Source organism: Cotesia glomerata, linkage group LG3 (genome assembly GCF_020080835.1).
Source record: "Cotesia glomerata isolate CgM1 linkage group LG3, MPM_Cglom_v2.3, whole genome shotgun sequence".
NCBI classification, from domain to species: Eukaryota; Metazoa; Arthropoda; class Insecta; order Hymenoptera; family Braconidae; genus Cotesia; species Cotesia glomerata.
In genome coordinates this window covers 17861941-17882049 of record NC_058160.1, presented here as the reverse complement: position 1 = coordinate 17882049, position 20109 = coordinate 17861941, and the positions used below count along the sequence as shown (strand labels likewise).

Below are 20109 nucleotides of genomic sequence, written 5' to 3'. Positions count from 1 at the left end.
TAATTGTATATAATTATATATGTTATTCCATATATAATCATATATGATTATATACAATTATATATGATTATATAGAAACATTTTTTCTCGGGTGCGTATGACTCTATGAAGTACTATATCCATAAAATTAAGCAAAATAATTAATTAAAAGTAACAATGGGCTTTCAGACCTGACCATGTCTGATCAGGCATGGTCATTTTTCATGTCTGATCAGGCCTGAAGACTCATGCCTGTTCATGTCTGATCAGGTCTGATCATTTTTTCCCGGGGACTTCAGATTCGGATTCAGTGTGTCAAAACACATAAAGATAGGTAGGTCCGGTCAAAAGTACAGACCACTTTTTTTTGTGGCCGATGTTATTATAATAAAAAATACATATCATTTATTGTAACGTTCTCGTAAAAATTAATTAATGAAAATAATTAATAAAATTATTTTTTTTTATAAATATTACGGCTTCGTTGGTGATAAAAATTCATCACCAGCGAAGTAACGGAAATCTCCAATGATAAGAGTCGCCGTTGCTCGCGGGTAGTCTAAACATCTTGCGTCAGCATGAGATCCGTAGATCGACGACGTTTCTTAGGTGTAACCTGAGACCAACAATGGCTAACAATTAAAAGATTGTACCATTTTTAAGCAGTCAGAATAGTCAGTCGATCCAGAATCTATATAGAGCACGGAGCTCTGCTCCGTGCCACCTGACCCTCCTGCAGTTATCGTTATCATTATTAAATAGAATTAGTTTTAATTCATTGGTTATTCATTTCTATTGGAGACGAGCGCTTATAAGCCGTTCTCTCTTCCTGAAAAATCATTCATCCTCTACACGGAAAGAAAATTCTACGAAAAATTACGATGAAAACATCGTAATTTTTAGTATAGGACATTGTAGCGCCGGACCTGAACTCAAACATCATAATTTATACGATGTAACATCGTAAATTTCTATCACTCAAATTAAAAAGAAGTGTAGGTCACCGAAAAAATAATTCTGTATCACCGAGGAATCGAACCCGGTGTCCTCTCCGCCACAAGTCCAAGGTTTGTCCCCTTACGCTATCGGAGGGAATATCTCAATTTTCTGTTCAGTCACATAATGAGAATAATGAGACCCTCCGTACAGTAGTTGGTCATCTTTCGGTGGTGGCGTCGCAAACTACTGGACTCTGTCTCTCTTTTATTAAAACATATAGTATGCGTCCTTATTCACTTACTCTTACGGAAAAAAAATTTACTAAATAACATCGTAATTTTCAATAATTCAAATTGTATTCTGTAGATCGCAGCATCGTAAAAATCAACATACTGAAAGTCTAGTCCTGGATTACGATGTTACCATTATAATTTTTCATAGGATTTTTTTCCGTGTATGGTCCCCAATTGCTATTCAAGTCGTCCAAATTCTACCTCGTGAGCGGTCAAGGTCAAACAACTGTTCAATCCAGCGAGGGTTCCAGAGCTTCAGAGGTCACCTTCTTCGACGGTCAACATCCCATTGGCCGATTATCATCCATTTAATGGGGTCCAATTCCTCCAATAAACTTTAATTGGGCTTCGGATCAAATAAGTGTGAATCATATAATCAAAATTATCTATAACGACACACCTGAGATCGATTGATTCTCTGGCGATGTCAACCTAGATTATTTTTAATTAACGCCCCAAAATTGGGAACGTTACAATATGATAGAAGAAAAAACTTTTCAGACATCCTAAACTTACAAAAAACAAAGTCAAATTTTTAAAAATCATTTTTGTAAATATTCCATTTCTAATAAGATAGTAAAGTTTCAAGGCTAAGATTCAAATTTACGAGTCGACTTCAGTCAAAATAATTTATCTTTTTCTACTTGGTTGATGGACTCTACAAATGTATGGAGTAAAATTCAGAATAAAAAATTGACTTTATTATAAAGTTTTCCATCTGAGCAACCTATAAAAATTACGATTGCATGCATGTATAATTCTACTTCAAAAATTAAGAAAAAATTTAATTTTACTTGCTGGGGTCAGTTTTTTAATCTGAGATAAAATTTTATCTAATGCTGAAATATATCTATCTAATAGTCCTTAAATTTCGAAAATATTTTAGCATAATTAGCATAGTATCAAAACAAATTTCAAAGTGTCCCGCGCGAATAATACTTATTTTTCGGCACATGTAGCGTACTACCACGTTCTGACAGGTAAATGAATTAAACTTACCCAAAAAAACTGCAATCAACTAGACAGCTATGCCTATGTTCTTTACTTTTAAAATCTATAATGTTCCATAGATATGTCTTATTAAATTAATTTGTCTTAATTTTTCATGTTAGAGATTAAATAAAGATTTTACTGTATCAAAAAATTAAAAATAAAATACAAGCTGTAGGTGGCGCATTACGCGGTCCTACTTCCAGCATCTCCGTGTCACGATTGGCTGTGACTGTTGTGTAAAAGGTTGCATTTGCTTGATATAGGTGTATTATCACGCACATCCACACATGAACAACCTCACACAACACGCGCGCGCGCGCGCGCACACACCCATGCATGTGTACATCATGTATATGTGCATGTAACTACGGTGAATTGCCCAAAAAATGGTATCACACCAAGAGATAGATTTACGAAGATTGACAGGCAAGAACTGAGACGTGACGACAAACTGTGACGAGCATCATGGCTGATATTGATACTGAACCAATGTCACGATTACTTAAAATTGCAAATAAATTTAACTGCTTTTATTTATCAGGTATTTTATTATGAGTTCATTCATTATAACAATTTTTCTACGGTATTGATTACCCGCGTACGTATATTCGTTTTTCATCAAATTATGAGTGTTTTTTTCTAATCTCTATCAAAATATTGATTTTGAGGTCCCATTACTTTTATTTATTCAAGACATTTCATAAAATAATTTAATATTTTTATTAATAAATCAAAGTTTAAATCATTGTTGATTTATTTTTAATTTTTCGTATTTTGATGATTTAAATTACATACTTCTGATTTATTTATATCATATTTAATAATAAATATTTATGTTAGTCGATCTAAATAGTTTTTTGTTCATTGTATTATAAGAAACATATGTATATATATATATATATATATATATATATATATATATATATATATATATATGTGTGTGTGTGTTGTGTGTGTATTGTATTTGATTTTAATATTTGAAATAACATTTTATTAATATTCATTAATATTTTTCTTGTGTTTTAATTTATTAAAATAAGTAGTAATCATAACAAATAATATTCAATTTTGTGTATGAAAAGTTCCTTCTCGGTAGAAATCAACATATAAACAATTTTTCATTATTTAGATTTTTTTTATTCATCATAAATTTTCTTATAAATTCAACATTGGTCATAATCCTGTTACGTTTAATTAGTCATAATCATAATATTATTATAAAATGATAAATAAGCATATAGTCCGTATGAAATAACATTTATTAATAAATTTTTATTATATGAACATTTAAGGCTTCCGCGCTGGTGAATGCAGAGCATTTATTGTCGATGGTCAACAAGTGGGTCTTGTCAGACCTGATGTAATGAAAGAACTCTTAAATTACCCTCAAGTACATTTTTAAGTCATTAACTTATATTTAAAATCATACTATTTAAGACAAAATAAAACGATATAAAACATTTAATTTATTTTAAGGTATTCCAAGTTCAACCTGATTATGTACAACTTAATCCTGCATTCAGAGGATATGCAGAAAGGAGTGCAAGAGTAAATGAAGTATTACAAGAATGGAGAGCTGGTGAAAAATTTATTACTCTAAGAGGTTGGAGAGAAGAGTATTATGATGTTCGAGCTCAATTTAATACTCCTGCTCTGTTTAAGATGGATCGTTCTGCGACGTGTAAATACAAATAAGACTTTACATAATTAAATTTAACAATCACATAACTACATAATTTCTCAATTTAGGTTTATTTGGAATTCGAAAATATGGTGTGGATATTAATGGATACGTAATGGATCCTGTAAAAGGACTATCTATTTGGCTACAAAAACGTAGTCCTAATAAACAAACATGGCCTGGTTATTGGGATAACATGATTAGTGGAGGATTGAGCGTAGGATTTGGTATTAATGAAACCGCGATAAAAGAAGCAGGAGAAGAGGGCAGTATTCCATTGAACTTATTAACAAAGCTGAAAAGTGCTGGCTGTGTTTCACTTTTTTTTGAAAGTGAACGAGGATTATTTCCAAATACAGAATTCGTTTATGATCTTGAATTACCAGTAGACTTTGTACCAAGTAACAGTGATGGTGAAGTTGAAACATTCGAATTATTACCAGTTAATGAATGTTTAGAGAGGATACTTTCACCTCATTTTAAAACAACTTCTATTCCTGTTGCCCTTGATTTTTTAATTAGACATGGATACATTACGCCAGAAAATGGTAAGAATAATAGGGATTTGTATTAACAATAAATCGACAGTGAAGTCTCTAACTTAGACAGAAAAAATTTTTAATTTGTGAAACCAAAGTTTTGAAATGCACCTCAGTAAACAAGACTACTCTTTACAAAATAGTAATATTTTGTTAGCAATGTTGTTGTATTACCTTTTTAACAATAAAAAAAGTTAGAGATTTCATTGTGATTATACATTACTATTTAGAAGAAATACTAATTTGATTAATATTAATTATTCAACATTATACAGAGCCAAACTTCATAAAAATTGTGGAACTACTTCATGTACCACTACAGACTATGTACAGTTTTGTACAACAACAAACAAAATACAAGATAGCAACCAACGGCGAATCAAATTAAATTTCACGATGAGTATCGGCTTATTGATTCTAAATAAATTTATTTCGTATATTAACAAGCTATCAACTTTATACAAAAAGTTGCTCTTTTTCTTTAAACATTGTGCGTCATTTCGCCATCACGGATCATTAAATAAATTAATATCAATTGTTTTCTATTTCAATTTCTTCACTATGTACATGAATTTATCGATTAATTATTTATTTATCATTTTTTAACTAACCACAGCAGTAGTTGGCTTTTTAAGAAATTAATTAACTTCACTGTTTTTATTTTATAAATAAAATTATTAAAAATTGATTATTATAAAAATGACGTACTTTGTAATTATAATTATTCAAATAATCAATTGAGAATACATTTTTTTACCAAGGAATTTTTATTGCTGAAAAAATAAACTATAAATCAAAAAAAGTTAATGAAAAAACAAAACATTCAAGCACGTAATATTTTACATTCCAAAAAAAATAGCACACTTATATTCTTTGTTCATCAAACTAGGGATAATCTAAAAAAACCAAGAACCGATATTACATTATTAAAAACGAACAAATTTTTGTAAAAATTAGAATACTTATTTATTTCACATGAACGTTTATTTTCAAATAATATTAATTTTTAATCTTACATTACTTGAAATTTTACTTGATATTTAAATAAAAATATAATTTTAAGGCGATAGTATAGCTTACCCTTGCGCTCACGCTTGAGGTATGCAACATTTTGTTATGGTCACATTAATTTCGTTATTTTTAATGTATATTATTTACTTTTCATAGTATTAAAATTCTTTAACAATGATAATTTTGAAAATGATATATTAATTAAAATTAGTACAAGTTTTATTAACATTTAAAATATATATTTAAATTAAAAGTATACAAATATGTATGAAGTAATAATGATAAAAGTAGTTGGGTCTCTCTACGAGAAAGATATTTACTAAATATAAATAAGGCATTCGATACTTAAAATTCCTACTTGAGTATTTTTTAATTAACTCTTATGTATTTATGCTTAATTTATTCCTCGATGGTTCGTAAATTTTCGAGAAACAGAATACAAATTTAGATTAAGGATCTGTAATTCTATAGAAATTCGAATTTGTCAATATTCTCAAGATATGACAATCATGTTTTGAAACGATCTTTCATAAAAAAAATAGTAACAAAATTTTATCAACGATTGTCTTGCATTTTTAAATTTTCTATGTAAAATTACTTTTTTTTTTTTTTTTTTTTTTTTTTTCGTTAAATTAATCATTTTTAAGAAGGACTATTTTACCAACACTTTCTCTTTTTAATGATTTGTATGAACAAAAAATTCATGATCCTCAACTAATCGCTATGTCTTGACTATATTTCAAAAAAAATTTTTTGTCTTTGTTCAGAGTTATTAAAATATACTAAATAATATTAATGAATAACGATTGATTGTTTCGTAACTACGACTTCGATTTTCACTTACCAAAAAAAAAAATTAATATACCGTAAATTATGAAAAAAATGTCATTAAAATAGTTCACATAAAAGAAAATGGTGTATAATTGATTCAAATTATTGGAGAAAAAAAACGCTATGTTTATATAATTACTTCTGCAACTGTAATTTAATAAAATGATGAAAGACTGTTCAATTAATCTAGTTAGCCTGGAAAAAAATTATTGTAAATTATAAAATTCGAGTAATATCTCTTTTAATTAATACCTCCTGTGCACTTGCATGTCATGAAACTAGCTTATGAATTCATTTTTTTTTTCTAAAAAACGTTCTACAAATAATCTTAAATAATGAAAGTGGTGAAAAGATTATAGAAGCCCTACTACGAAACATCAATATCAATAAATGTTGAAAGATTTGAATCCATGAGTAATCAACATGTTTGCCGGCTTCACGATGGTACTATCTCCTCTGAATATTACATGGTTTTTCTTTCCATAATGAAGTTATTCATTATAAACGATTCTTAAATAATATAAATTTTTTTAAGGTATATTACAATAAATAATTTAAAGTGAAAGAACTAGTCTTCAAATTATCAGGAAAAAATTACAATTAAACATTAGCAATATTAATTAGAGTTTAATAAAATAAATTATTACCAAGTGATAAATTGAATATTTAGCGAACTATCTACCTACATCAACATTTATAGATAAAATTCACCTTCCGTATGTTTATGTCCACAAAAATCGTATACTAGTCGATGAGTTGACTTGAAATTTTTATAAAACGTTGCATTTTAATAGAAGAGTTTTTTTTACATACTTTTCATTCAAAAATTTTCGAGGATACGGGAAATTCTAAACGTTTTATGAAGTTTAGATAAAAACGGTTTGAATAATTTGAAAAAAATACTTATAAAAACTGACTAATACTCTCCTGCTTCACTGGATAACCGATCGAATATGATAGTAAAACCTAGATGTAACACATGATTAAAATTCTTTGTTAATATATTTTTATCTGACATCCGAATTTCAGGTGTTTTTTGGGTGCTATAAAAAATATTAAAAATTTTTTTATCAATTATTTTATCTTTCAACAATATAAAAAAGTACAATAATGAAAAAGAAAAAAATTCAAAATTTCAAAAACTGCATGTTGGCAAAGTGAGGTCTCGCATTCGGAAAAAAAAAATTTTCACCAAATGGCAGCAGTGTAAAAAAGCAGTGTTTTTGTCCTATTTTATTCAACTTTTAGAATTATTTTTAAATAGTATTAAAAAAATTTCTGAAAAACACTACGTAGTAAGCGATAATCTGATAACCGTAATTCTGAAAATAACCAGAATTTCGAAATATCTTCATGACTGCATTTTCACGGTCTAAACTCTGAAAATATACGAAAAAAATCGATTTTTTCCAAACCTTCTAAACCAAAATAGTCTCTTAAAAAATTGAATAAACTATAACTATAAGTTCAATCACGGAAAACAAAAAATGGGTCTTTACCCAATTTTATACTATGATTTCAATTTGTCATTTTTACATAAACTTTTTTTTTTTTTAATTTTCCTTATAAAAATAAATCTATTTTTATTTTATATTTTAGTAGAACAATTACAAAATGATATAATCGACAAAAGCGCTTAATTGACTTATGATCGAAAAACATACAGACTTTACACAAATAATTTTTAAATATTTGTTCTTTCGTATCCATAACTGATAATTCGAAAGTTAGGAAAAAGAAAAGAACAAATTCATTTTATAATTAACCAAAAAAAAATTACCTGAATAAATTTTTTAGTTTCTTGCAATTTGTTTAGCACTTCATTTTTTTAAAATAACTTTCGAGTTTTAATTTTGGATTAACTGTTATTAGGAGTGTATCGGTATGACATTATAAAAGATGAAAAAATTTTTTTCTAATATTAATTATTGTCATTGTTATTACTATTATAAAATTCAGATCTCATATTTTAATTTATATTTTTTATTTTAAAGATTCTTAGAGAAATAGATGAAAAAAGAACCAATTTTTTTTATTGTTACACAAATTCCTCACTATAGTTAAATTTATCAGTCAAAAAACGAGCAACAGAATATAAATACCTTGGTGAAAAATTATTACATTTTAAAATGCTTAGTTGACGCACCATTGTCGAGATTACTTTCTAACAAATAATGATGTTATAAATTGTTCACCCTACGTGTAGTAATGATATTTGAAATTCAAGTCCGTAAAAGCTTATAAACTATGAATGTTTTAAACTTTATAAAATCCTTGTATGATTATTGATTTCCAATAACTTTTTCAAGATGTTCTTTCAATATTTTTAACTGCTTTGTTGATTCCTCGTCCAATCCAGGTAAAGTAGAAAGTCGTAATCTTCCGTCTTTAGGCAAAAGAGATATCATATTTCCATTTTGAAGTGGAACATTAACACTTGCCATGCGATCTTCAGGCACAGCAGATACTAATAATGGACTTCCTTGCATACTTAGAACAACTTCGCCTTCACGAGGGCGACGCAAAATATTCATTGGAGTATTTGGTTCAATTTTTGGAGTAATGGCACGACTCTTCATAGGTTGTTTAGTAGTAGGAGTAAACATTTTCTTAGTGGTTCTTGTTTTAGAAGTATTTCTGTCATTAGATACTGATGACGATCGTTCCAATTTTCGGGTTTCACTTCGTGATCCACTACGGGTAACTCGACTTGCATGTGATTTTAATTCAGTACTCTCTAATCTTGATACGTGGCGAATAGACTTCTTTTTTGTACCTGATTCAGTAGCATATCCGTCATCAGTAGATGTTGCAGTTTGTCGTTTAAGAATTTTTTTTGATTTTATTGATGAATGTGGTACAGTAACATTACGCTTTTGCTCTTTATTAACAGTCTCGTCATTTGGACTTACATCTGAATCTCTATCAAGATTAACTAATTCACCTAGTGTAATTTTGCGTATTTCTGGTGGTATACGAAATAATGCCGTATCGATCTGATTTTTTATACCATCAATGATGGATTTAAAAGTAGCCTCTGAGTTACGAACCAACATTGATACTTTTTTATCACAATCTTTAATCAATAGATCACATTCATCCGTGATTGCATTACTTGAGCTCCGCTTACGAACTTGTTTAGTTCGCGGCATTTTATCGACAATTGTTTTTAAATAAGTTGTGACAATACTAATATATTTTACGAGTATTGGAAAATATTCAATAGTTATTATCTTTTTTTTTATAAATATTTTCAATTATCACTGATAAATTCTTAGAAAATCCAAATGTAAGTGACTATAACCTCTAATTTTTAAACTTTAGATTAGTTGAAATGCAGCAAAAGAACTTTGTTAAATTTTTCTAACCTGAAAAATAAAAAGTTTAAATTAATAATAATAAAAAAGAAGTTTTTACTGTAAGCTATTAAATTAAAAAAAAAAATAAAATTACCAATAATTCTTTTCCTTTAAGTTCGAATGTCAGAAGGTTTAGATTTTCAACGGTTAGAATTTTTAAAATAACACAAATACAGATAGTATACAACATTACACAGCGACACTTATGTGTAACTAAATGACTGCGTTCAAGTTTACTAAGGGCCAGTGCAGCCAGATTACGGGATTTTTTACTACTACCCAAGTACTAAAGGGTAGCATCGATTTATCATAAAAGCTATTTTCTTTCAGTCTGAAAATATACCTGGTACAGATTGTCCCCCCCTAGTATTTTGTAGCAAAAAGTATTAAATACAGTCGCACTTAGTTCGTACGTTAATTTCAGGTAGGTAGGTTTTCAGTTGGCAACATTTCGATACAGTTTGATTTTAATACAAACAACTGTTGAATTATAACAATACCGCCAGCAATATTTATGCTCTACTAACTTAATACTATAAACTTTTTGAATCAACATATAATTCTGCCACATAATAATTATGCCCAGCATGTTACATTACTCGATCAGTTTATATTTGACATATAAATTACCAGTCAATTATTATTTCAGGAATACTATAATGCTTGTTCTAATTGGAGCGCATTTATTTTAAGTTACTCTCTTTAGAAACGACTCAGATTCAATATCTAAACAAAATTTATCCAGCAATAATTTAATGCACAACAATTTTAAGCCAACTATAAAATGTTGCGTGCATCTTTCATTACAGTGCATTTTTAGTCCTCACATATTTCTTTCCGTCATGAGTTCACAGCACCACGAGTATAGCTCAAGCTTACTTTGTACCAAATTACAGAACTGATATTGACCGAGAAAATTACAGTTCTTCTATGATAAGGTAGATTTTGTAGGGTAAGTTTAGAATAGAGATTTGAAACTTATTTATTGGGAATTCATCCACTTAGATACGCTACCTGACGGATGAAATATTAACTACTCTAAGCAGGTCGAATTCAAACAGCTGATGTAACATGCCGACGCTGTAGTTGAAAGTTGCTAAAGTTATTTTTTGGAATATTACCTAATTAATTATCATATATAAGCTTAGTTACTATTAAAAGGTACCTTTAATTTTCACACTGTTAAAAAAAAAATTTGAATTATGGAGTTCCCTCCGCGAGAAAATAAAAATAAAACTTGCTGCTGCGTGTATGGCTGTAATAGTAGGTCTAGTAAAAACAATACAATTCGATTTTACAATTTTCCTCCGGCTAATTCTAGATCAGTGATAATAAAAAATAAATTTGGTGAAGATGAAGTAATTGATCGTCGGCTAGCTTGGATAACAGCCTTGAAAATTGGAAATAAAGTTACACAGTCAAAAAGAGTGTGTTCATTACACTTCACAGTAAATGATTTTATACCAACATGTAAGTAACTTCTTTTACAATTTCATTAATATGTTTATCTGAATATATGAAATTAAATTTTGTAATAGCGCAATATTTATCAGCAAAATATAAAAACAATAAATTATAAATTTTATTTTTAATTGCAGCCAGTGCAAATCCACAACGTTCTCATTTAAAAAATATCAGTGTTCCATCATGCAACCTTCCTCAAACATCATTGGCATCCGTTAATCAACCAAATGTAACTCAAGTTGAAAGCAGAAACGAAAGACAACGTCAAAGATCATTGAAAAAAAAATTATCTGTTATCACTGATGCATCTGAAACTATTTCTACATCAACTCAAGATGACAACATAGAAGACGATAATTTGAGGAATGATGATCAATTAACTGTTGAAGTAACATCAGAGGATTTGCTGCTTGACAAGGTGTTTGATGATAATGTAAGAAGACAAAAGAATAACTTGCTTATTAAAAATTGTGATGTTGCGATTCAGGTTGAGAGTGAATACTTGACTCCCAAATTATCAAGTAAAATAAAAACTGATAAACAATTAAGTACATTAACTGGATTATCTAATTTTCAAATTTTATTGGCAATCGAGAAGTTAATCATCAAAGCTGTCACTATCAAAACTGTTATCGGTTTGTTGTATGCCACATTTAATCAAATGTCCCGCATCAAGAATACTTTCACCACCAATAAAATTTTTATGACTCGGCTGAGTATTAGCAAACTTACAAATTTCTTCAATTAAAACTTTCATTATTAATAAAAATTTTACTCAAAATTCGATTTTAATGTGACTTATAAGTACACGATTCAACATCAATACAAGACAGCTGATTTAAAAATGCGTCTTAGAGTAGTAACCGCTTCTGCCGCAAAGAGAAGCCACGCCCCCGGCAGATTTCCCAATAGAATTGATAGATTAGGACTGGAAAGGGCTGCTCTCTCGTGAGAATGTTTTGTAACTCAATAAAAAGTGGTTTTTTAAAAAAGTATTAAATATTAAAGATTGTGTTAAATGTCATTGTACATAGCTGGCTAATTTATTTACAAAATTTCAATAATAATATAAATAGTATCAACAATCATTAACAATATTATGCTACTTTATTATTTGTACAGGTATATTGGAAGAAAATTCTCAGCGAAATGCATAGACACAATATTAAAAATTCCCACTTAGCAATATGTGGGAATTAAAACCAGAGTATCCTCGTTAAAAAACTTATGAAAAGCCAGTCGACAGTGTCATGAAAGAATTTGAGGATTCAAGTTAACTAATGATTGAATCGTGATTTTTCAAACATTAGCAAGAGCTTTGAAAATCAAGTTTTATTTTAGTTAAATTTGTCACTTTTAACTTCTAACTTCTAAGTCAACTTTTTGAATACTTCTTAAAGAAAAAAAAAAAAAAAAAAAAAAAAAACAAAACAAAGCGTGATATTCAAGAAATGGAAAAACAGTACCAAGAAATTTTTGTAACATATATCTATAAAATTTATTATAAAATATGAATACATTTATTAATCTATACAATAAAAATTCCCATTTAATTTTTTAATATAATATTTTTCCTACATTTATTCGTCCGGAAAGTTTTTTTTATAATATTTGTAAAATATAACAATAATATTTATTATGAAATATAAATACATTTATCAATCTATACAATAAAAATTTCTATTTAATTTTTCAAATCTTGTATTTTTCCTGCGTTACAGATGATTTCCAAGTACATTTTGAAATTTACCTGAAATAAGTAAAAAGTGTTAATTATTTTTCAATAAATTAAATACAAACATTAAATACAAACAAGGTCTTAAATAAAAAGGTGAGTAAAAATAATGATTTAATTATAGTCGTACTTGTTCATAAAAATTTTTAAAGGTCAGTAATTTATAAAATTATTACGTAAAAATAGTTGATTTAATTTTCATAGTTGTTCAATTCATATTAAGCCCATTTTTTAACGAAAAATAAACTAATTAAATTGTAATTTAACGCTAATAAACTGAAGTTATTTTTAATTATAAATTTATACTAGTTTGATTATTTTAATATTTTTTCAAATGTAATTTAAAAAAAATTGTCATCCTGTCAACCTGTCATAAAAATTTTTTTTTAAATATTCATTAAATTGAAATAATCATCGTTATAACGAAGATCAATTAATAATGGGTAATTAACAAAATAATTAATGAAAAAATAACAATTATTTATAGCTTAAAATATTAATTTTTCTTATTAATAAATAATTTCTAATAAATTGTGACAGGGCAGATGAAAATTCTTATGACGAAGAAATTGCAAGCGAAGGAAGTGGAGATGAAGACGAAGAAAATAACGTTGTTGAAGATGACGCGGATGAAGGTGACCTGGATGGAGAAGCTGGAGATAATGAAGATATATTAAAAATAGCCGATAAATTTGAGTCATATGAAAAATTAGAAGAAAATGTAGGAAAATTAAAAAAAAATCGAACGTGGTTTACTTTCATCGTGATTCTGTGATGATCTTTCAAGCTCACAAAAAAGGAATAAAAAAAAATATTAACGAATGTTTAAAATACTACAGTATTAAATATACTTGTGTCCATGGTAAGAAAAATTTTAGATCAAAGTCAAGAGGAATGAGAAAAGCATTTACATTTCAAAAAAAGTACCCCGCATATTTCAAAGTCGGAATAATCGACAATGGAAATTGTCTTATCATTAATGATATAAAGTACAAGCATAACCACGACACAAATGTAAACCAAACGAGTAAAGTGATCCTATTAAATGATTTAGAAAACTGTAAAGCGAAAAAACGAACAGAAAATTTATTGATTCCTACTCTTGAGAAGCTAGAAGAAAAATTCAAAGCTCAATGGTTCCTTTACGAAAAACAAGACATAATTGCTGGGTTGTTTTTCGTAACGGAATTCATGAGAACTTCAATGGATTCTTATCCTGAATTCCTTGGAATTGATGCTACCTTCAAATTATTAAATGTCCGTGCTCCAGTTTATTTGATGATAGTTGAAGAATCCAATGGATGTTCCGAAGTTGTCGGAGTTTGCATTCTAGTTTCTGAGGATAGAGAATCAATCAACTGGATGATGGCTTCTTTTAAAAAATCTCTTCCGAAATGGAGCGAAGTAAAGTGCGTCATAACCGATAAAGATACCAATAAACAATCCCTTATTCCCAATGCCGTATATATCCTCTTTAGACAATACCTCAACCAATACGACTAATGTTAGTAAAAAAAGAAAAATATTAGAAAAGATCATCATTCAATCGGCAATAAAACATCGAGGGAGACCGAAAGCTTTAAACAAACGGTAATTGGTTAAAAAAAAAAAAAAAAATTAAAATTAACAGACCGTTTTATCAAAAATCGTCGTATGAAAAATCAAAAATTATATTAAATTGGTTTTTTGATAGCAGCTGCTATTCTAGAATAGTGGAGAAATCATTAAATTCAAATTATTTCATTAGAGAAGAAGAAGTAGAAACTATTCTCAAGAAAGTTTCATCAGCTGTTCTCGATGAGCTGGTTAAAATTAATTAAATTAAAAAATATTGCACGATAGAAGCTTGGAAATTAATTAAGCAAATGTATTTTGAGAAAAGAAAATCACCGGAGTAGGAGTGTCCTTCATGTAAAAGAAATTTAGATACAACTGTCGATGAAGAATCAAAATATAAAACAAATATTTATTGTAACTACTGCTGTAAATGGTACCATTTAAATTGTGCAAGGCTTAAACGCTGTCCTCGTAAAACTCTAAGGATGTGTCATCACTGTGAAGATAGTTTACCTGCAAAAAATAATTTATTAAATTTAAGGTAAAGTACCCAGTAGCAGCTCAGGAACCAGTACCTGCCCACTCTGTGTATTTGTATATTTATATTCACAAATGCAGATATACGACTACATGAAGTAAGTACTGGTTCCTAAGCAGCGACTGAATACTTTAATACTTTAATAGAAAAATAAAAAAAGGCTGGCAATGGCCTGGTCAGCTCGGTGCTCGCTTTTCGAAAGAGTCGAACCCGGGTTCGATCCCCAGCACGGACCAATATTCTTCAGTGATTATAATTAAAAATATGTGCGTTACGTTACGTTGCCAGCCTCTGGAAGTGGCAGAGATAGCCGGGTGGCATACGTCTGACTTGGGCGATCACACATTTAAGCAACAACTTGAATGGGTGACCACTCTAGTCAGCGTTGGCTAGCGCAAGGGATCTCTGCACACTAGGAGAGGGGCCTAATGCTCCAGTGGTCGATAAAGAAAAGTTTCTTATCAATCACTGTAGACTTAGCCCAGCTCCGACTGTACTATCATGGGTTTTCTCTGTGGTTTCCCCATGATTCTGTTCCAACAGCTTGAGAAGGTGAGGTTCAGGGTGAATACGGTACAGAAAGCACAAGTCGGTCCACAGCCGCAAAAATTAAAAGTAGAAATGAAGTGTCGGGTGGGACTTGCCGAGGTCCAATATGAGAAATAGAAAAAGCGTAGAGCTAGGAGAAAAAGAGGAATCAGCCTTGTAAAAACCGAGAGGTGTACAAGTAAAAGCATAATAATAGAAAAATAAAAAAATTTAATAATTATCTATAAATATAATTTCAATCGGTGCTGCTATCAACACTGTTGAAATTTTTACTTACACCAAAACTCTCTACATCCTTTTTGTATGAAAAATAAATTACTTAATTTAATATATAGCTCATATACCTTTCGATAAATATTTTCCTGTGTTGATTCATTTAAATCTGTTAATACTAGAATTCATAATTAAAATTTCGTTACAATAAAAATATTTAATAAAAAACATTAATAGTGATTATTGTGACACTTACTTTTAATAGCACTGCTTTTTTATAAATTTAACTAACAGAATATAAAAATCATCGAAGAATGATTTAATTTATATTTAATAATCTATATTTTTATAATTATTATTAATTATATATAACATAAATCGAAGAATCAACTCTTCATCGTTAGAGCAATAAATAAACCAAAATAAAATATCACGATAAAGGTTAAGTTAATAAATACTTACAAGGAAACTCTCTCCGGTGTCCCCCTCCGATTTTGATGAAACTGAGATATGTTATTCTCCGTCGAAATCTAAGAGACACGTATTTTTTTTTATCTGCGGAAAAACATTTCTAGGGGGTGAAACTACCCCTCAAAAGTTAGCCTCCAAAGGGGTGTTTTTCAAGTTTCGCATACGTGCAGTTTAAATAATCGAATGGGACCAATTGCATAATTTTCAGGGTGGAAAATCATGAAAAATGCTTTTAGTTTTATAATAAAACAATGGATAGAACAAAAGTTATGAGGGTTGAAAATCACAAAACTTTTATAAAAAAAAAACTATTCGATGGATTTCAATGAAACCAACGGCAATCGGAAGAGGAAAAAAAAGTAGAGAATACGTCTTTCGGGGTTTTTCCGAAAAATTAAGTTTAGGGGGTGAACATCCCTTAAGCATATCTACATTGACCACCAAGAAAATATCGTTTTTTATATTAATTTCGATATGAATTCATCAATAATAATTTGTTCGTACATTTCTAGCATTTAGAAAATAATAATAATATTATATCTTAATATTTTACTTACTTGTTTACTTCTCATCCCAAACTTTATTTTGTGTATCGGGACATCAAATATTATAAATGTCATGTAATGTGAATCTGTTTTGGAAAAAAAGAAAAAGAAAAAATGCTTACAATATATGCTTTACTATAATCAAATTAAATTTAAAAATAATTTACAAATGATTTTTACAAAAATATTTAATATTTCTGATGTTTATGAAATTTAATACTTAAATTCATCATTTTGTCATATGCAGATCTATTCAAGATATGTTTTGCATTCGTGATGATCATGAAAAATATGTTGAAAACACAACTACTTTATGTACCATGAACAGCGGATAGTTGCTATATTTTGACAACCAGGAACCTCACAATGAGAATTGCATGATCCGTGAAATGCAAAATCCACAGGATTTTCGAACTCATCTGGTTTTACTTCTGTGTAGCCACTTTTGTACCACGAGTACTTGAATAAATTTATGTACCGAGGAGATGACAATTGGATATGTGTAAGTGATTGTAATTTTATAATGTTATTTCGTAAATGCAAGTTTATATCCAAATTCATCAAAACTGTACGATCCGAAAAATATCGAACAAAATTTTTCCATACTCGGAATCCAAAAACATCAAGCGGTTGAATTTTTCCAGTTGTACCTTTTGGTAAGATCATTACTTCAGTATCTTTATTTGTTGGTTTAACGCTTTGTACAACTTGAGGACAATGCCCAGTCCATGAGTCAATTAGTAATAAAGATTTTGGGCCCACATTTGGAAAAAACACCCTCTCCAACCAAATTTTGAAATGATCTGAAAATTAAAAAATATGAACTATTTGTATCAACAATAACTTATGCACAAACCAGAAAAAAAAATAAAGAATAATTCGTACCTGATGTAAGTTTTCCTGATTTTGATGCTTCTATGTATACATTATGAGGTCCAAAAAGTGTTGTTTCAACTATTGGTCCAAATTTACCACTTGGTTTTTTTAGAACCAAAAAAAGTGGGGATAAAAGCTTTCCATCAGCGGATACAGTTGGTTGAACTGTGTAACTATGAGTAGTAGAAGTAACAGATTGTACAAGACATTCTACTTGCTTCTCTCCTTCAACAGCTAAAGTTCGACCGGAATGCATTTCCAACTGAAAACCATACTTTGATCTGAATTATATACGTTTGCTAATTCATAAATTTTAATTTTTTGTTTTACATTATTGACGAATTCCTCAGCTTGCTGTTTTAATGATTTACTATCTTCAATGGTTTTGGACGTGATAAACTTATTTATTTTTCTTGATACGATGCGATGTGCTCTTTTGAATGACGCGATCCACTTTGTTGATGCTTTAAAACGGAAATCTTCCGCACCAACTTCTTTTTGAGCTTGTAAGGCCCATCTTTTTATGTCACAATCATGTACGATTAAACCTGCATCTATAGCTGCTTTGAAATTTTGTAATGTATATTCACAAATTTTTGCTAATTTTTCCTTATAAGTCCCTCCCTGATTTAAAGTATGAGCCCATCTTCGTAACTGTCGCACAGATTGTACCTTTCTAAATTTTTGTCTAACACTGTCTAAACTTAAATTTCTTTTTTTGCCACTACGCCAGTACTCGACGGCTTTCAATTTATATTCAATTCATAAGATAAATCTTCAACATCCTTAGTGCATTCGTCGATAGGTGTTTCTTGATCAACTAGTGCATTTGCCCACTCTTTATCTTCCACGACTTCCATCGTCCAATCTTTATACGGTTCTTGGAAATGCAAAGAACTTTCTTCGACCATTTCGACTCCGGAGTATTCGTTCATAGCATTGAGTAAAATATTTTCAAAACTTTCTTTGATTTGTATTTCTTCGTCATTTACTGGCGATTCTGGAATGTTCATGACTTGAAATGTTGTTAAGAGTAGTCTTATAACATTTATAGGATTGACTTTCATTTTGCTCTATGTACTAAAATAAAGATTTTCGTACAATTTTAAATTATTCACTTATTAAAAAAAAAAAAAAAATACGATTATAATATTGAATTATAAAAGATGAAGTACATCGCAGTAACTAAACTAATCTCGAAATGATACATTTATTTATACTATGTTGTTTTTCACATTACTGACTCATATACTGACTCATACTAAAAATATAATTATCTCTTTTTTTGTATGAGATAACGATGAATGATTATTATGATTATAATAAATCATTATAAGCATTTTTTCTTTTTTTTTTTTTTTTTTCCAAAGCAGATTCACATTAAATGACATATCTAATATTTGATGTCCCGATACACAAAATAAAGTTTGGGATGCGAAGTAAACAAGTAAGTAAAATATTAAGATATAATATTATTATTATTTTCTAAATGCTAGAAATGTACGAAAAAATTATTATTGATGAATTCATATCAAAATTAATATAAAAAACGATATTTTCTTGGTGGTCACTGTAGATATGCTTAAGGGATGTTCACCCCCTAAACTTAATTTTTCGGAAAAACCCCGAAAGACGTATTCTCTACTTTTTTTTCCTCTTCCGATTGCCGTTGGTTTCGTTGAAATCCATCGAATAGTTTTTTTTTTATAAAAGTTTTGTGATTTTCAACCCTCATAACTTTTGTTCTATCCATTGTTTTATTATAAAACCAAAAGCATTTTTCATGATTTTCCACCCTGAAAATTATGCAATTGGTCCCATTCGATTATTTAAATTGCAAGTATGCGAAACTTGAAAAACACCCCTTTGGAGGCTAACTTTTGAGGGGTAGTTTCACCCCTAGAAATGTTTTTCCGCAGATAAAAAAAAATACGTGTCTCTTAGATTTCGACGGAGAATAACATATCTCAGTTTCATCAAAATCGGAGGGGGACACCGGAGAGAGTTTCCTTGTTAGTAAAAACATGTAGTGAGGGAGTAAGAGTGACATCCTAAAACCTTTCATGTAAATTGGCCCATGCAAGAAATAGTTACAATTTCATTCTCATGTTGGATCAACTGATGTATACAAACTATCTTTCACCCTACACAAAAAATTTATCATACTCAAATATTTATGATAATTAATTCGGTAACGATTTTTTTTTGTAATAATTTTTCATTTTCGGACGAATAAAAATATGTAATTCATCCGGTTACTGGACGAATAAAAATATAGAATTCGTCCATTGATAAAAGGAAAATATAAATTTACGGTATAAATAATCATCGCGAAAATATAAATAAAGATATTAAAATATCTTATGATTATTTTTAATTAGTTGTGAATTTCCGATCGATCAAAAATATTGAATTGATATGGTTACTGGAATGATAAATTTATGCATATGGTTGACGGATGAATAGACGCAGCCATAATAATTTATTATTTTTAATTACTCATTTTTCATAAGATTTAAAAATTATGTATGGAATT

General features: G+C 29.0%; 4 protein-coding genes across 5 annotated transcripts; 2 read left to right on the top strand and 2 right to left on the bottom strand.

The window, feature by feature from the left end:
- The first annotated feature begins 2529 nt into the window (after nucleotides 1-2529).
- Nucleotides 2530-6451, top strand: LOC123262023 (uncharacterized protein YJR142W). Of its 2 annotated transcripts, none has more exons than XM_044724001.1 (5): nucleotides 2530-2745; nucleotides 3497-3594; nucleotides 3681-3885; nucleotides 3954-4433; nucleotides 4700-6451. In XM_044724001.1, the coding sequence occupies exons 1-5, from the start codon at nucleotides 2670-2672 to the stop codon at nucleotides 4810-4812; spliced, it is 972 nt and encodes a 323-aa protein (XP_044579936.1). In that variant the 5' UTR covers nucleotides 2530-2669; the 3' UTR covers nucleotides 4813-6451. The 2 variants fall into 2 exon arrangements, with proteins under 2 accessions (XP_044579936.1, XP_044579937.1); XM_044724002.1 differs by having other exon boundaries at nucleotides 2665-2802.
- A 1826-nt stretch (nucleotides 6452-8277) lies between these two features.
- On the bottom strand, nucleotides 8278-9851 carry LOC123262026 (borealin-like). Its single transcript, XM_044724005.1, has 2 exons — nucleotides 9720-9851; nucleotides 8278-9634 (listed from the first exon to the last, which is right to left on the bottom strand). The coding sequence occupies exon 2, from the start codon at nucleotides 9416-9418 to the stop codon at nucleotides 8549-8551; it is 870 nt and encodes a 289-aa protein (XP_044579940.1). The 5' UTR covers nucleotides 9419-9634; nucleotides 9720-9851; the 3' UTR covers nucleotides 8278-8548.
- A 765-nt stretch (nucleotides 9852-10616) lies between these two features.
- On the top strand, nucleotides 10617-11990 carry LOC123262025. Its single transcript, XM_044724004.1, has 2 exons — nucleotides 10617-11095; nucleotides 11224-11990. Exons 1-2 carry the CDS (start codon nucleotides 10828-10830, stop codon nucleotides 11835-11837), a joined length of 882 nt encoding a protein of 293 aa, XP_044579939.1. The 5' UTR covers nucleotides 10617-10827; the 3' UTR covers nucleotides 11838-11990.
- Nucleotides 11991-17003: 5013 nt separating this feature from the next.
- LOC123261411 lies at nucleotides 17004-18716 on the bottom strand. The gene is made up of 2 exons (XM_044723004.1): nucleotides 17583-18716; nucleotides 17004-17500 (listed from the first exon to the last, which is right to left on the bottom strand). Exons 1-2 carry the CDS (start codon nucleotides 17827-17829, stop codon nucleotides 17004-17006), a joined length of 744 nt encoding a protein of 247 aa, XP_044578939.1. The 5' UTR covers nucleotides 17830-18716.
- Between the last annotated feature and the right edge of the window lie 1393 nt (nucleotides 18717-20109).

Coding starts and splice junctions, on each gene's coding strand:
- LOC123262023 (XM_044724001.1), top strand. CDS start 2,670: ATGGCTGATATTGATACTGAACCAATGTCACGATTACTTAAAATTGCA. Junction 3,595..3,680: donor AACTCTTAAATTACCCTCAA/GTACATTTTTAA, acceptor ATTTATTTTAAG/GTATTCCAAGTTCAACCTGA. Junction 4,434..4,699: donor ATACATTACGCCAGAAAATG/GTAAGAATAATA, acceptor AACATTATACAG/AGCCAAACTTCATAAAAATT.
- LOC123262026 (XM_044724005.1), bottom strand. CDS start 9,418: ATGCCGCGAACTAAACAAGTTCGTAAGCGGAGCTCAAGTAATGCAATC.
- LOC123262025 (XM_044724004.1), top strand. CDS start 10,828: ATGGAGTTCCCTCCGCGAGAAAATAAAAATAAAACTTGCTGCTGCGTG. Junction 11,096..11,223: donor AAATGATTTTATACCAACAT/GTAAGTAACTTC, acceptor TTTTAATTGCAG/CCAGTGCAAATCCACAACGT.
- LOC123261411 (XM_044723004.1), bottom strand. CDS start 17,829: ATGCATTCCGGTCGAACTTTAGCTGTTGAAGGAGAGAAGCAAGTAGAA. Junction 17,501..17,582: donor ATCAGGAAAACTTACATCAG/GTACGAATTATT, acceptor TTTAATTTTCAG/ATCATTTCAAAATTTGGTTG.